The 15,777-nt window shown below is 39.0% G+C and overlaps 1 protein-coding gene across 2 annotated transcripts in view; it reads left to right on the top strand.

The window, feature by feature from the left end:
• Positions 1 to 15,777, top strand: part of LOC145988754 (tRNA (34-2'-O)-methyltransferase regulator WDR6) — a 64,222-nt gene that overhangs the window by 29,493 nt on the left and 18,952 nt on the right. For both annotated transcript variants that reach the window (XM_083123914.1, XM_083123913.1), the window contains exons 9-11: positions 3,335 to 3,487; positions 10,877 to 11,037; positions 13,809 to 14,033. In XM_083123914.1, coding sequence (XP_082980040.1) covers positions 3,335 to 3,487; positions 10,877 to 11,037; positions 13,809 to 14,033 — 539 coding nt within the window. The remainder of the gene's footprint in view (positions 1 to 3,334; positions 3,488 to 10,876; positions 11,038 to 13,808; positions 14,034 to 15,777) is intronic.

Below are 15,777 nucleotides of genomic sequence, written 5' to 3'. Positions count from 1 at the left end.
ATGTAAACTGAAAAATTTCCTGGAGAGAGGTGGGGGTCAAGCCCCCTATACTCCACTTTGGTTGCTTGCTATTATCAATAACAGGGTTACAGAACATTCTTCGTCTTGCCTTCATAATTATTTCTCTCCTTAAATTATCATCACATTATCTTATTTCACACAACAAGAAACCAAAATCCTCATTTTATCTAGTTTAAACCGAAAACTTTTGCTTAGATATGTGCCTGTCCTACTGTATTTCTGCGTTGTTTGGGCACAAAGCAACAGCACAATTGCGTGGCATTTTCCTAAAATGTTATTGTTGTTGAAAAAAATTCTCCACTAGCACACAAGAGCTACAGAAAAAGAAAACACAAGGCACTTTCACACAAATGCAGATCATATAACAAGAGGAAAGGTCTGTGACAGCGTCAGTTCTGTCCCGTGAGTGACGTCAGGATTGGGAACGCCCACGACCCTCTTTTTTCAGCTTCAGGAGGGAAGACTGCGCTACTTTCTCAACTATATTATATACTTACTTTGGATTTAACGACCCTCTCAAAGTAACGACCCTTTTCCCGGGAACCGTGAAAAAAAAAGTTGAGAAATTCAAGGAAATTGGCCGAAAAATATGTTTGTTGCCCTCATTTTATTCGCTGTGTTGCAATTCCCTTCACGAGCGCTCTGCGGGTCGCAAGTGGACCTGATCTAAAAATAGACACCACCACACCACGCTTGAGTGATATCCAATAGCACTTGACCTCTGTCATCCCCTCCCCCAAGCGCAGCGATGGTCACTACTTAACGCGCCAGGCTTGTTTTGCCATTGTGATTTTGCTTGCTCTTGCATACGCGAGAAGAGAAGATCAAATGTGCTTAGATGTTATTTTAAATCGACCTTGACTTGTTTCCTTGTCCTAAGAGCTGCTGACAACTGGTTTGGGTGGGGGGGGGGGGGGGGCACCACCTTGAGAAATTAGAGATAAGATCGCAGGAATGTTCCAAAATACAGATGCGTGGTGCCTGGAAGTCTGGACCGTCTGTCCAGCTCTGACCTAGATTTCAGCAGGTCCCCGTGAGCGAGCAACTCTTGGCCTTGTGGCAGATAACTTCCAGTAACCACTTTCATTCAAAACGTGTTCTTTGTTCCCTGTAACACTTCATAAAAAAGCGAAACTATTAGAGATAATAAAAGCCACATAGGCCAACTAAAGATAGTCAACCTGCTTAATGATTTGTCATCCAAGTTTCCGCAAAAGTTTACTTCGATCTTACGTGCATCATAACTCCCATTTCCCACTTCATACGTTTCCTAACTGTGCCATCATAATATTTGCAAAAAGTGGTCGTTAGCTGAGTGACTTCTCTCTTTTCCTCTCAGCAAACGTGTAGGGGGAGGGGGGCTGCGATGACGATTGTTTCAGCCACGATTTTGTTGCTCTTCCTTGCTCGTGTATGTCAGGCAAGGGTGGCAGAGGACCGCTCTTCCTTTCCTTTGGCGTCTAAAATGGGGCAACCAGTTCTGGATACATTCTCGAAAAAAGAAAAAAAAGCCCTCCCCCTTCCCAACTCATTCTCCGTCACTGGTGTGCACAGCAATGTGATAATTGCAGAATTCAGGTCCTATTAGTTTCTTTTAATGCTATTTACTGCATAGGAAATATTGCCCGTATTATTGTCTGGTGCATTGTAAAATGTAAAGCAAGGGTCATTTCTTTCTTCTTCACACTGCTGATAAAAGTTCAGTATTGGACAGTTGAGTTATCTTAATTGCTGAGGATTTTCTCTTTGACCACCTGTTGCTCGAACTTCCAGCCAGTCTCCCTGTTTTTACACTGCAGCTGGCGCCAGTGTTTTGTCTAGCATCTGCAAAGCTGTCCCTTGCCGATAACATCGATGACTCATCCAGCGCCAAGGAAAAAGTCATTGTTTTGAACCTCGCAAAGCTGTTTTGATTTGAAGATAATGAAATTCGATCTCCAGAAAGAAGAACAAGAGTTAAAACAACTTTATGTTCTGCACCTTCTGATAAGCAAAACTGTAAATTTTATTTTACATCTGACAAGAATAAACTTCCTCAACACTCGGAGTGTGTTGGAAGGAAATGCACACAATATAATCGCCACTTTTTTCCAGAACCATTCACGTGGGAGAAAAGAAAAGTGCTCAATGTAGGAATAGACACTGAGACCGATTTAAAGAAACATTATTCAAGTGGAAAACATTTGGAGGAGTGGATGTTTGACATCGAGAATACTCCTAAATCCAACATTAAATCATTGATTAACGTGAGAGTAAATAACGATCTCCCATTTTGATATCTAAAAATGCGCAGGTTTCATAAAGCTTGTTTTGAGTTCATTTTATGCTGATGGGCTAATCCGGACTAAATATATAGTTTAAAGTGAAATCCAATTCCAAACCCGAATGATTATCGACTGCGGCGTTGTTTAATGACGTGTCCTAGAATATGTATTGGGTGAAAACAGGTCGCAAGTTGCATGTTTCCTTTTTCACGCTGGATTACAATGCAAGTCGAGGAAGGAGTTTGGACTGCTCCCTTGAATGGGGGAGGGGTGCCTATGAAGTTGGTTGAAGCAAAGAAAACGTGACTTTTTTATGTTGTATTTTACACAGCCGAACCAGAACAAAATTTAGAGCCCCACCTTTGTTTTTTTTTGGTTAGGTGCCTAGAAAGGTTGTGTTGTTTCTCCTGAGATATCTTATCTTACCAGTTAATCTTGTAACAGACAATGCTCCAGTAGACCCGTATAAAATCCAACATTCATTCTGCCTGATTATCTCCAGACTTTTGCTGGCACCAGTGTGACTGGTGTCAAGATTCTTTGAGTTTCGCTTGCAATAAGCGAGAGATTGTTTTCCTTTCAAAAGGTCTCAGTGCAAACTGGTTTCTCATGAACTAGAATTGTAAGAATTTCCTGGAAGAGCAACGACTGTGCAGAATTGAAAGAAAGTAACATTATTTTAAATCCTTTATTTGTGAAAACGTTTTCATGGTTCTATTTTCCTTCTCACAACACGCGTCATGTGCATAACAGGTTGTATAACTACCACGATAAATTGTGTTACCATCTCCTAGGCATCTTTGTGTCCATTTGAGCTCCGTTTAAGCTGAAAATTGGTGCAAATTCCAATAACGACACCTTCGAAATAACCCCTTTTCCCGGGAACTTTGAAAGGTCGTTGTATCGAGAGTTGACTGTATATGTATATTATGATAGAGCAGTCATTATGTCTAGTTTTACAATTTCAATCAAAATTAAATTACTACACATCAGCTTGTGATCGGGTTGCATTTAGAAATGATTACATCATATTCCTTTTCTTCACACAGCAAATTCATCTACAGAGTGTGGTATTGGCGTGGTTTTCGAAGACAAAGTTGTAAATGGGAAGATTTTTTCAATACTGTGGTTAACTTCAGAGTACATCCTAACATGTGGTCCCGAAGGGGTAGTTGAAGTTTGGAAGCTGAATTCTGAGCCAGGTTAGTTTTCAAATAACAATCATTTGTAACAAAAATAACATTTGTGCCTTTGTGCTGGAAAATATAGTAACTAAAAGAATAATATGGTCTTTGAACAAGTGCAAGCATGTATTTCCACTTAATTATTTTCTTACAATCTTAGAGCATGGATAAAACTTCGGCATATAATGTTCCCTCATGCTGTAATCTGTATCAAACAACCATTACTTGGATGAATGAATTATGTATTTACAGTCAGAATTGTAATGAAAAATGAAATAAACTTGTGATTTCTGATCCTTTTTTAATCACATGATGGTATCTGCTAGATACTGTTGAAAAATGAAGGTAATATTTGGCAGAGCTAAGTTTTTCATAAGATGTATGTGTATAGAATTTGATCGGAACATGGCTTAAATTATGAGTTATCTTTTTTTATTTATATATGATTTCCAATATATTGTATATAAAATACAAAAATGATTAAACAAAATTTGAAACAACAAAAATCAAAACTGACCTATATTATATTTACACACTTTCTACAGGAATATCCAGCCAAGTCATCAAACATGAAAACAATATGTTAATATTTTGTCAAATGCTGATTAAAATTAAATACTCTGATTGCATCCTTGTTGTTACTCACTGATGAAGACTCTTTCATATGGTCAAAATACTGTGTAAAGAAATATAATGTGTCACAAATAAAAATAAAATACAGTTATTTACATTGAATCACATTTGTGCTGTTGATTTTTGATAATGTCATGTATTGCATTTTTAAGCACAGGGGTGTTGAAGCCAATTGGGAAGTTTTATGTATAAAGAGAATGCATTTATTGAAGTGAAAACTAGATCTATTCCTTGAAGATATCCTGTTACGGTTATGCACTTGTCACCTGGAAATCATCTGTATAGAAAGATTTATCAGTATGCTGGATTCAGAACTAGATAGGTAGCCTCTGGAAGTTTTTTAAGGCTCAAAAATTGTTGAAAATTACTGGGAGACATGGTCTGGACTGTATTGAGGGATGAGGCAGTATTCTCCAACAGAGTTCTTGCAGTGTGCAGTGGACAGTATGGGGTTGCGGAGTTCCCCTCAGGCTGTTTCTTTCTGCGGCTTGTTATATACATTTTTCAGAAATTGCCAGTGGCCCAGTTGGTAGAAAATGAACATGAATAATGCTGTTTATCCTTTCAACTATGATAATATAACTTTGCCTCCTTTTTTCTGGAGGGGGGAGGTTTCAATAGTGAGTCAGTCTTGGCCTGTTTTGATGCTCTTCTGTGTCGAGAGTATAATGCATTCAAGTCTCACCACAGGCAACAATATTGTACAGGGAAACCTACGTAGTTTCCAACATTAAATTGTCTTTTGAACGTCGAGAACTCTTCCAATATCCACCAAATGATCAAGAATGGATGTGTTGACAATCTCAATTATCAAGAAACAGCAAATCTACATGCTGAATATTGACAGAAACAAGTGCTGTGGATTTGCTAGCTTCATGACTAGGTGGCTTTCAAATGCTTTCATCACTGTAGTGTACTTGAAGTTCCCTGTAAATATCCATCAGTTTCACACCTTCATTCACATGAGGTTTTTCCACATACGTGCTGACTCTATTGTTAGCCTTTTTTAATAACTGACTAGTGATATAACCCAAGCAGTGTGTGAATTTACGGGGGGTGGGGAGTTGGGGATTTCCCCCCACAAAATAATTTATCCCCGAAAAAAGAAAATTATTTTTATCCCTGCCATCATGGATATTTCTATCCCCCTCGAAGAAAATGGAATTGAAAGCATATAGTATACCATTTCTTAACTATGTATCGAACACAACTGAAAAATCATTTGTGTCCATTAATGGTCCAGATTTCCTTGCCGAAAAGCATGCAGCCTTGTGGATTAAAGATGAACAATATTCTGCAACTGACCAACATCACCGAACCGAAACAGCAGGCTGTTTTCCATTAAGGTTTGATGGCATAGTGCTGATATTTTACATCTATTAAAGTGTTCACAAGAAACCATAGGCGTGCGCAGACCCTCAGATTGGGGGGGAGTGTGCAAAAGCCTTAAATAATATTTAGTCGGAAAAGATAAACCTCATTTTATCTCACTGTCTTAGTTTTATTGCAGTGATGTGTGTGTGTGTGTGGGGGGGGTACATAAATACACACACACACACACATGTACATACATACATACATACATACATACATATATATATATATATATATATATATATATATTTCCGTCTCTTTCTCCTCACACCGATGATGCTACGAAGTTAGCGAAAATTTTGAATTTTTCTACTGTCCGGTGAGTGTTTCCTTTTACCTTCTTTGATTTTTACTTAGCCCTTTTGGCCCTCCTTGCTTTTATCCATTATTATCTACTTTTGGTATGAATCCTTTCGCGTATAACTCCTATATATAATATACAGGGTGTTTCGTAAGTTCGTTTACAATGCTTGGAAGGTGATTGTACGAGTGAAAATAAGGTGGAATGTTCATGTAACGAAATTCCGGAAATGTCTTTCTTGCCGAGTTATTGACGTTTGAAAAAGTGGGAAAATGATTTTCCGAAGTGAATAATGGCAAAACGGGTGGAGAGAAGTCGTCGGTGTTGGGCAGTCCACTAAGAAATTGGGTAGGCTCTTGTCAAAAAATCACGCGGCAATGTAGTGCAATGTCGGTGCAAGGGATTCCCCAAAGGACGTGAACGAAGATGTTGACGGGAGTGGGGTGGGTGTGCGTTCTGCGTGAGCTGGTATCGACGAAAATTGGCATGTGTTGAATGGCACCAAAAAACAAAGAAAATTTCCTGAGCGAAGGGCACCATGACGTAAAAAAATAAAAAATGAACTGTCATAGGTTGCATACCCTGAAGGGCACACAGTATGCTTAATGGAGATGTGAAGGGAACCTCATCACAGACAGTTTTCAAAGTGTCCACTATGTATTTCCAAGCAGAGGCGACAACGGCGAATCAAGGATTGTCTAGTGCGACCCAACAACCCTGGCGTTTCTGCTATCAATGCTGCAACTACATTGATACAGGCAACGAGGTCCTCGGCTGACACGACAGGTGTTTTGTAAACGAGGCATTTCATCTCTCCCCAGAGAAAGAAATCCAGGGGCATAATATCAGGCGATCGAGGTGGCCATGGCACAGGCCCTCCCCTGCCAATGCACTGGTTGTGGTATACGGTATTGAGGAAATGGTGCACATTCCGAACGAAATGTGGGGGTGCACCGTCATGTTGAAACCACAGTCTTTGTCTCAGTGCCAAGGGCACGTCCTCTAGTAGTTCAGGCAAAACCTCACTTAGAAATGCTTGATAAGTGGGTCCACATAGGCAAACAGGGAGAATGTGCGGTCCAATCAAATGGTCATGCAGTATCCAGTACCACACATTCACTGCAAATCTGTGCTGATGATGTGCCACTAGCAGTGCATGTGGATTTTCATGTTCCCACACATGACTGTTTTTACTATTGAACACACCAGTTTTCGTGAAGATAGCCTAAGAATTAACACGTAACACTGCTAGGTCAAATGTTTGCCCAACACTACTGTCCAAGAACCTCACGTCTTTCCATTCAACCGTGAATGTTTAACAACCTGCTGCTGGCACAGCACCTGAAGCACGAATGGCACAGACACGTGCACTCCTTCATGAGGAAACCTATACTGTTGCCGCCCCTAGCAGGAAATGTGGTACTTAACGTCAGATCACATGGACACCATCTGCCCTTCAGGGTATGCAACCTATGACAGTTCATTTTTTTTTGTTTTTACGTCATGGTGCCCTATGCTCAGGAAATTTTGTTTGTTTTTTGGTGCCATTCAACACATGCCAATTTTCGTCGATACCAGCTCACGCAGAACGCACACCTACCCCACTCCCGTCAACATCTTCGTTCGCGTCCTTTGGGGAATCCCTTGCGCCGACATTGCACAACATTGCCACGTGATTTTTTGACAAGAGCGTACCCAATTTCTTGGTTGACTGCCCAACACCGACGACTTCTCTCCATCCGTTTTGCCATTATTCACTTCGGAAAATCATTTTCCCACGTTTTCAAACGTCAATAACTCGGCAACAAAGCCATTTCCGGAATTTCGTTACATGAACTTTCCACCTTATTTTCACTCGTACAATCACCTCCCAAGCGTTGTAAATGAACTAACGAAACACCCTGTATAATATATACAGGGTGTCATTTTAATGGCACCCACGGACCACGGAAATGTATAGAGGACATCAAAACAAACAACATTTCTCAGTAACATTTTTCTCCTTGGTGCATCATTTCGGCGCTACAGTCGTTCAAAAAAGCCTGGTTTGCCACCTGAATGCTGGCAACCACACACAACATTTGATTGCATTTGTGACGTCATATCCCGTCGTGAAGCAATGCGTTCCAGGGTTGCCAGGAACACATATTCTGTGAAAAATGACATAGCTACAATCAGCCACATTATGTCCCGTAAAACAAAACGAGAAAACATGTTCTGTAACCTAACAGGAAGTAAACAAACGATACGAAAAATGGTAGAAAGAAAATATAATTCAAGTGGAAGCGGTCATATCGAATTTTGTCTCAGCTTACATGTCAAATATTTACAAATCTAGTTACCAAGTTGGCATCTACAATTTAGTCTATCCACTTCGTCCTTCTGATACTAGTTGTCTGTGACACATTGTACAGATAACAAAATATAAATGAAAGAACTCAAAATTCCAATGGTAAGCAACACATAATATAACGTATATTCAGGGCATAATGAGACAAGAGGCAAAATTGGTAGTAGTAATAGAAGCTCTCCGACGACTGTTTATCTATGCAACGGATACACATGTAATAGTTGGCAACTGTGAACAGGGCAGTATATTCACTACTGATTCATCATTAGATCGTTACTGTGGTTGTACGTGTTTTAGCTGTAATGTAACAACGTGAACCTCGGATTCTTTCGTTATCAGCACAAAAGTACCACAAGGCATCTGGAGACAAACCTGTAGATATCTACCTTTCAACGAGATTTGAAAATATAATTGATATATAACTGGGCGTAAACAGCCACATGTAAGCTGTAAGCCCAATAAAATGTATTGTTGTTAATATTTGATATGTAGGCTGAGACAAAATCAGATATTGACACTTCATTTTGAATACGTTTTTTACCATTTCTCATATCGTTGGTTCACTTCCCCCTTCCCCTGAGATGACTGCTGATCTTCTGGCTGGTGGGCTATGATGTTCGGCCTACTGAACGTGTTTCTCACTTCGTATTACAGCTAATAATGAGGTTGGTATTTTGTCATTTTTCACAAAATTTGTCTGTTCCTTGCAACCCTGCCATGCACCGTATCGCCGCAGGAAATGATGTCACAGATACGATCAAATGTTGGGTTGGGTTGCCAGCATCAAGGCGGCAAAACTGTCTTTTTTGAACGGCTGTAGCGCCGAAACGATGCACCAACTAGAAAAATGTGACTGAGAAAAGTTGTTTGTTTTGATGTCCTCTATAAGTTTCTGTGGTCCGTGGGCACCATTAAAATGACACCCTGTATATATACACACATATATATATACAGACATAGATGTATGTAGATATACAGATTTATGCAAATATATATGTAAACATATTATTTAAATACTGTACATTACATACTCAATTCGTCCGTCCCATAACACACCAACAGCAAAATTGAATAAATTTTGTGAAATGCACACGTTCATTTTCTTCTGAACAATTTTTCATGCATTTAAGGCCAAACTGATTAGGAGCACCAGTCCAAAGTACTTAGTTGTTGTTCTCTGTCTGGTAATTTACAATGCATTACAGAAAGAGAAAACAATGAAATTACGAGAGAAGCGAGCAAGAAATTTTTAAAATCTAAATTTGACAAACTGAAAGCAATATTGATTTAATAGGGTGCAAAAAAATTCATGGGACGCCATTGTCATTCTCTTTTACATTTTTTTCACTTAGTTCTTTCGGCGCTCGGGGCCAACTCCAGATAAAATTTGAAATCAAGGGGGCAATTACCCCTCTGTGCCCCCCCTGCAGTTGCTCTTGGCCATTTGGAAGAAATAATGCAAGAAAGACGTGTATCCTTTTGACCTACTACTCATAGATTCTGCTACTTTTGCTTTATTTCACTTCTTTGTTTGCCCCCTTGAATTGATTTCCGTCCACGGTTGGGGGGGGGGCAATGCCCCCTGCCCCCCTGGTCGTGCCACTGCACTCCTTCCCCGTTGTTGCTTTGAACTTTCATCTGCTTGAAAATACTTCCATTTTTTTAAAGAGTATAATATCATTTAATAACACCGATAAGATTCCTCTACACTAAATTTCTAGATGCAAGTATAATAATATAGGGGCATGGATGTCTGGAGGGGGAGGAAAGACCACATCTCCCCTTAGAAAACGAATGTCAACCTAAAAGTATATAGTATTTCACACATATAGTTTGATTTCAGTCACAGTAATTTAGTTTCATTTTTATAATGGGAATGCAAGAATGCGATAATTTCAAATTCAAGTGGTATTTCTTGAGGGGGCAACGGTATTATCGGGGTAATCTGGGGTGGAGATTAGGAGGGGCATGGGAGGCAGTTGCCCTTTCCACTTTTTGCCACTTTTACCCACACACTATGCTAAACCTTATGTACCAATGGAAAGTAAACTGTCCTTGACCCCCCCTCCCAAGTTTTGGAATCCAACCGCCCCTACTGTGCCCCATGGAAAAATACCTTGCTTGTCCTTTCGTTGAAGAAATCTTCGGACGTCCATGATTAGGGGGGATAATTGCCCCCCCCCTCCTTGCACATGCCTATGCAAGAAACATGTAGGTAGGTTAGTTGGATGTTAAGTTTGAACTTGGCAATAGAAATTTCGGTGTTATTAGTTCGGCAGCTCTTTTTGTGTATGAATTGGGTTTCTTAGAATGCAAATATAGCGTTTCTAAATTATGTGTAAATATTATCATAAAATTTAATGACCTAGGTTAGAACCAAAGTTCTAAGGTACTTAGAACCGCAAGGCAATAGTTTACTGATTGGTAACATGTACACAAATTTGCATACCCTCCCCAGAAAAATATATTCAAATTTGCATACCCCCTAAATAACATACCTCCCAAAATGAAATCACAAATATGCCACTGAATGTGCATCCACTCCAAAGCAAAAAGCTTAATTCGTACAGTGGACCCAAGACATGGAAGTTGCTAGTAGAGATAGAGGACGCTAACTACTCGTCTGCATCACATTCCTATACCTGTCAAATTTTAATTTAAACTCCTGGTTTGGTTTGGACATCCCTTGTAGTTGTGTGCCGTGGAAAATGTATTTTCATAGTGTTATTTTATTTGTATTTTTTTTAAGAAAGTGGCTTTATTCTGAAGAAAATCCAAGAATGTCTTCTACCACCATGCAGAGAGAGATGGTTCATGGCAGCTAGTCTCCAGTGGCCAAATCTGTTGACTGGAGATCGAGGAGGTAGTGTTTATCTCTACTGTTTGACTGGCGAGGAAAAGGTTGTTTGTGTAAGTAGAGAACTCTGTCTAAAAGTGTTATTCTGCACTGTTGATATCCTTCGTATGTACAGTGTGTTTTAAAAGAACTGCAGGATTCTAAAAAGCTACAACTTAAAGTAATAGTAATTCAGGTACTCACGTTTTCCGCGAAGCTGTTTTAAGTAATTTTCTATAATTTCGGCTTCGCGGAAAACCCATGAGTTCCTGAGTACCCGAATTATCTAGTATCTAGTATGAATTAAAGTAATAGGTTTATTACAACGAAAAATTGTTGTTTTTTTTACACAGGAAAATTTAAAATTTTGTTCTGCCCACACTGCTGAATGATGTGTGTGCAGGTGATCATGCAATCATGTGATTCCAATATGGCATTGATATGATAGAATAAGACTCCAAGATGGTGTCAATATGATAGAAGAGGACTGTGACATCAGGAAGGAATTTTGTGAATTTATGTAAACCTGATTAAATGGTGATGCCCTTCAGTTTCTCATTCTTTTCTTTGATGATGCCATGTTCCATGTTTCGGGAAAAGTGAAGAGACACAACTGCCGAATTTTGGGGGGTTGAGAATCCACATGAGTTCGAGACACATAAGCGGGATAGCCCCAAGGTTAATGTGTGGTGCACAGTTTCCATGGATCACCTCATTGGTCCATTCTTCTTCGAGGACACGTTGAATGGTGCCAGCTACCTGAACATGTTACAGACATTCCTTGTTCCGGAACTTCAGAGGTTAGGCATCATCAATGAGGTCCACATCCAGCAAGATGGTGCCCTCCCACACTTTGCCCTTGAAATTCGTGAATTGCTTGATTGTCAATCTGGGGAGAGATGGATTGGCTGCAGAAAACCCACATGGCCACCAGACCTTACGCCTTGTGATTGCTGGCTGTGGGGACATATCAAGTCCCAGGTTTGCACAGAAACCGACAGATCTTGATGACCTGAAGTTCAAGATACGCTATGTGATACACAACATTCCGGATGAGCACCGTCAGAATGCAATTCTCAGATTCAAACAAAGATTGCAAGAGTGTTTGGATGTGAATGGTGTCCAGCTGGAGATCTGGTGATATACCAAACCATGTCAAACATTAATTTTAACGTTTTCTCTGGGGAATAAACAATACTTCGTTGCAATGAATCTGTTACTTTAAAAGTTATAGGTTTTTAGAATCCTGCAAGACTTTTAAAACACACTGTAATTACCATACCACGTAAATATTCTTCTCCAATTATATGCATGAATTTACCAAGAAATTTGATTTAGAATATTCAAGAATTACATCAGAATATTAAAATAGATATTATGTAATCACAAAATACAGTTTTTTCGTGCAAAATTGGTGCAAAGTAAAAAAAAAAGTTTGAATTTTGCATAACTTCCAGGATAATTAGACTTCATGTAAGTGTCGTGCTGCATTTTTGTGGACCCCGTGGACCTCCAAAATGCCGGGAAAGTATTGATTGGATTGGATGAATTCCAACCCATACTTTCTGATACCGATACCAATACATCGGCATCTGTATCGGCTCAGCCCTAATTTTAATGCATTCTAATGTCCTGGAAATTAGGCAAAGAAATTTACAATAATAATAATTTTGCACCAATAGTGTGTACAAAATGAATTTCCTGAGATGAAACGACAGTTATTTCATTATTCTTATTACTTCCACCTGCCGAGGTGAGAGATCATCCAACAGGTTATGGAGTGATGTGTGGTCAGCACGACAAACCCCAGTGGTCGTTGTAGGTTTACGTGACCAGGTTACAATACTTATTCATAACTCCGCAATTTCCTCACGATGGTGGGTGGCCACCAGCCATACACAGGATGAAATCTCAGGAGAAAAGTTGTTACGATTCACCCAGGAGAGTCAAACCTGCATGTGTCACGTAGCCAGAGCCTTAGACCGCATCGCACGGTACTATATTTAAACAATGTAGATGACTCGTTGTGAGGTGACTGTTTAATTTTAGATGTCGAGGTAGTAAGGGAGAGATTCTTGTTTTAGACTTCAAGTGGAATGATACAGTGGAACCTTGATTTTACATTTTTTAGGGAAACAAGAAGAGAAAAACTAAAAATGTAGAAAAATGTAAAATAAAGGAAAATGTTATTACATCTTGCTATGTTGGAACCATCAAGATTGAATGTATAATGCAGGAAAATGTAAAATCAGGGCTCAACGCTAGATGTTAATCATCATCCTATCTTGCATAAACTTAAAGATTTTGTTAGTGTTCGATGTATGGGGGAGGGTAATGTATAATTTTATTCACATACTTATATAAGGTACTATTCGTAAATGTTTAATGAAAAATATTAATACCAGTACATATTAATTTATATTAGAACAGTTGTACTTTTGGAAAAATTTATTTGAAAGCCTGTAATTATACTTGAATTTTATTTGAGTCATAGAGTAGCCCAAAGCCTAATGATTTCAAGATGACACCATTATCACCCCATGCCATTAGGAGAACCTGTAAGAATTGTAGCTGGATATCTCACAACCAGGCCACCTAGTTACCATATCACTGCAGTGGTTAGCACAGCATACTATGATGCCAAGAGTCCTGGGTTTGAATCCTGCCTGGGCATGAATGTTCTTTGTGTGTGTCCCTTCATCATATTTGCCAATTTGCCAAAAGTGGCAGAAGAGTGAAGTAAAACCAAATTAATCACACTTTATTTCATTGTTCGAGTTTTCATCCTCTGATGTTTGCTTATATGAAGTCCTTTGACTAATAGTGTTCATGTGTGTGTTCACAGAAACCAAAACAGAAATTTTCCAGAATTCATGGTAGAAGTGGAGTTACGTGCATACACTGGAATGCCCAGTTTATGTCCACAGGACGAGATGGTACGATACGTTTTTACAGTTTGGATCAAGAGGAAGGAACTGTGGAACATCTCTGTGCAAACAGATTAGTTGTCGACTGGGCAGCCCGTATTCTTGTGTATAAAGGTGACATTCTGGTTCTTGGATTCCATGAGGTAGGAAGAAATTTAAGCTTTCATTCTTGTATGTATTAGTCTTTGTTTCTAGATAACATCATAATAAGTTGTTTAGATTTTCCTTTCTTCAAGAGTCACTGAATGTCACTTTCATGAAAACTTTCATAAAATGGCGTATAAAAACTAATTTTGCATGAAAAAAAATCACCATGTATAAATTGTAACTTGTTGGCCATATGTATAAAAGGCAAATTGACAAAAACATTGCATAATTGAATTGAATTATTGTTCTAAGTCAACTTTATGCAGATATAGGCTAATCAAGACTGGACCTACAGTTTAAAGTGGGATCCGAACCACTGTGCAATGGAACACGGGACCCCTTGATTACAAGGCAACTATGTTATCAGTACACCATGGAAGCCAACATCGTTGCATAAGAAAGAGAAAGGAAAGAAGAAATATTTTGTGCTTAGTTTGTGTGATGGCATTTTTATAAGTTGGTTTATGCATGTCGGGACACCTTGTTTTTCAAGAGTTATTTAGCATGTTTTGCATAATCAAGTAACATAAGCATGTGAAATTTGACCATTTTTTAAACTTAAAATGAAATTGCATAGTGTATACCTGAAAGGTAAAAACCTGAGTAAGGAAACTGGTCTCCACTCTACTTAATCTAGAAGCAGAATGGGATAAGAATGTGGTCGTACACATTAGGGTGGTCCACTTTTTTTTAAGTTTGGAATTTTTGTTCTCCACAAAGTTGCCCTTGTTTGAGATCACATAAGTTACCCCTCTGTAAAATTTCTACCAAATTGAAGAATATTTAGGGGTTGCTAGGATTGATCACTTTTAGGAGTAAGGTGAAAAGTAATGAAAGAGCTGTTTTTGTTGTTAATGTATGAAAGAGAGTAAAACAAATCAAAATGAACTGAAATTGTCTATATTCTGCATTATTCAGTGGGTTTTAATCTCCCAAAGTCATTGTCATCATTAGATTTCGAAGCAACAGGAAATTGTTTTCTATGTAGATCAATCAGCTGGAGGAGATATTGTTTTTGTTTTTCATCCTTTGTAACACTAGAGTTGAATTTTTGAATGAGAGCAATTCAACGCTCTACACAATCGTCAACAACCTTCAGTTGACGAACCTGTTCTTGCATTTCAATATAAACTGCATCTGTAGGCCACTCTGTAGGATCCTTTACTAAAAATGATGCTGCCTTTCCCCATCCATCATTGAGTAAGAAATTGAAAAGAACAGTTGAGCGGTCTGTAATAAAAGACTGGAATGGATGCTGATGATTGAAAGTTTTTCCGTCAAGTCTGTGCAAAGCTTTTACTTTTGATGGTCACTGAAGATTTTTCACCATTTCCGTTTTACACTCATCACTAAGTCGCAAATCAAAAAAGGAAGTGCAACTAAATGTTCAGAAAAATACTAGAGGTGGGGACGAAATGCTGCTGAGGCAGCAGTTCCATTCTTACGATTAGGGTAATCTTTAATCTGTTCAAGGTGATTGGCATCGTTCAAGGATGGCTCTTGCAGCTATGGGAGCTTCGTTCCAGTAACAACCATAGACGAGACTTACAATTAGGTATACTTCTGTGACACCATTTACCTCTGCTGGGTTATGAATGAACTGTTCCTGGAACATGTAAATTTTAAGGCAATAGATTGCCTTCGCCATCCAACGAGCTTGATGAAATGCACCTGGCACACGAAACTTAACTTCAGTTGTATATGGCTTTCCGAGAAATATTTGACACAGGCTTAGCAGTT

The sequence above is a fragment of the Lepisma saccharinum genome, chromosome 6 (genome assembly GCF_977018435.1).
Source record: "Lepisma saccharinum chromosome 6, izLepSacc3.1, whole genome shotgun sequence".
NCBI lineage: Eukaryota > Metazoa > Arthropoda > Insecta > Zygentoma > Lepismatidae > Lepisma > Lepisma saccharinum.
The sequence above is the reverse complement of the archived record's forward strand: the minus strand, read 5'-3'. Positions and strand labels throughout refer to the sequence as shown.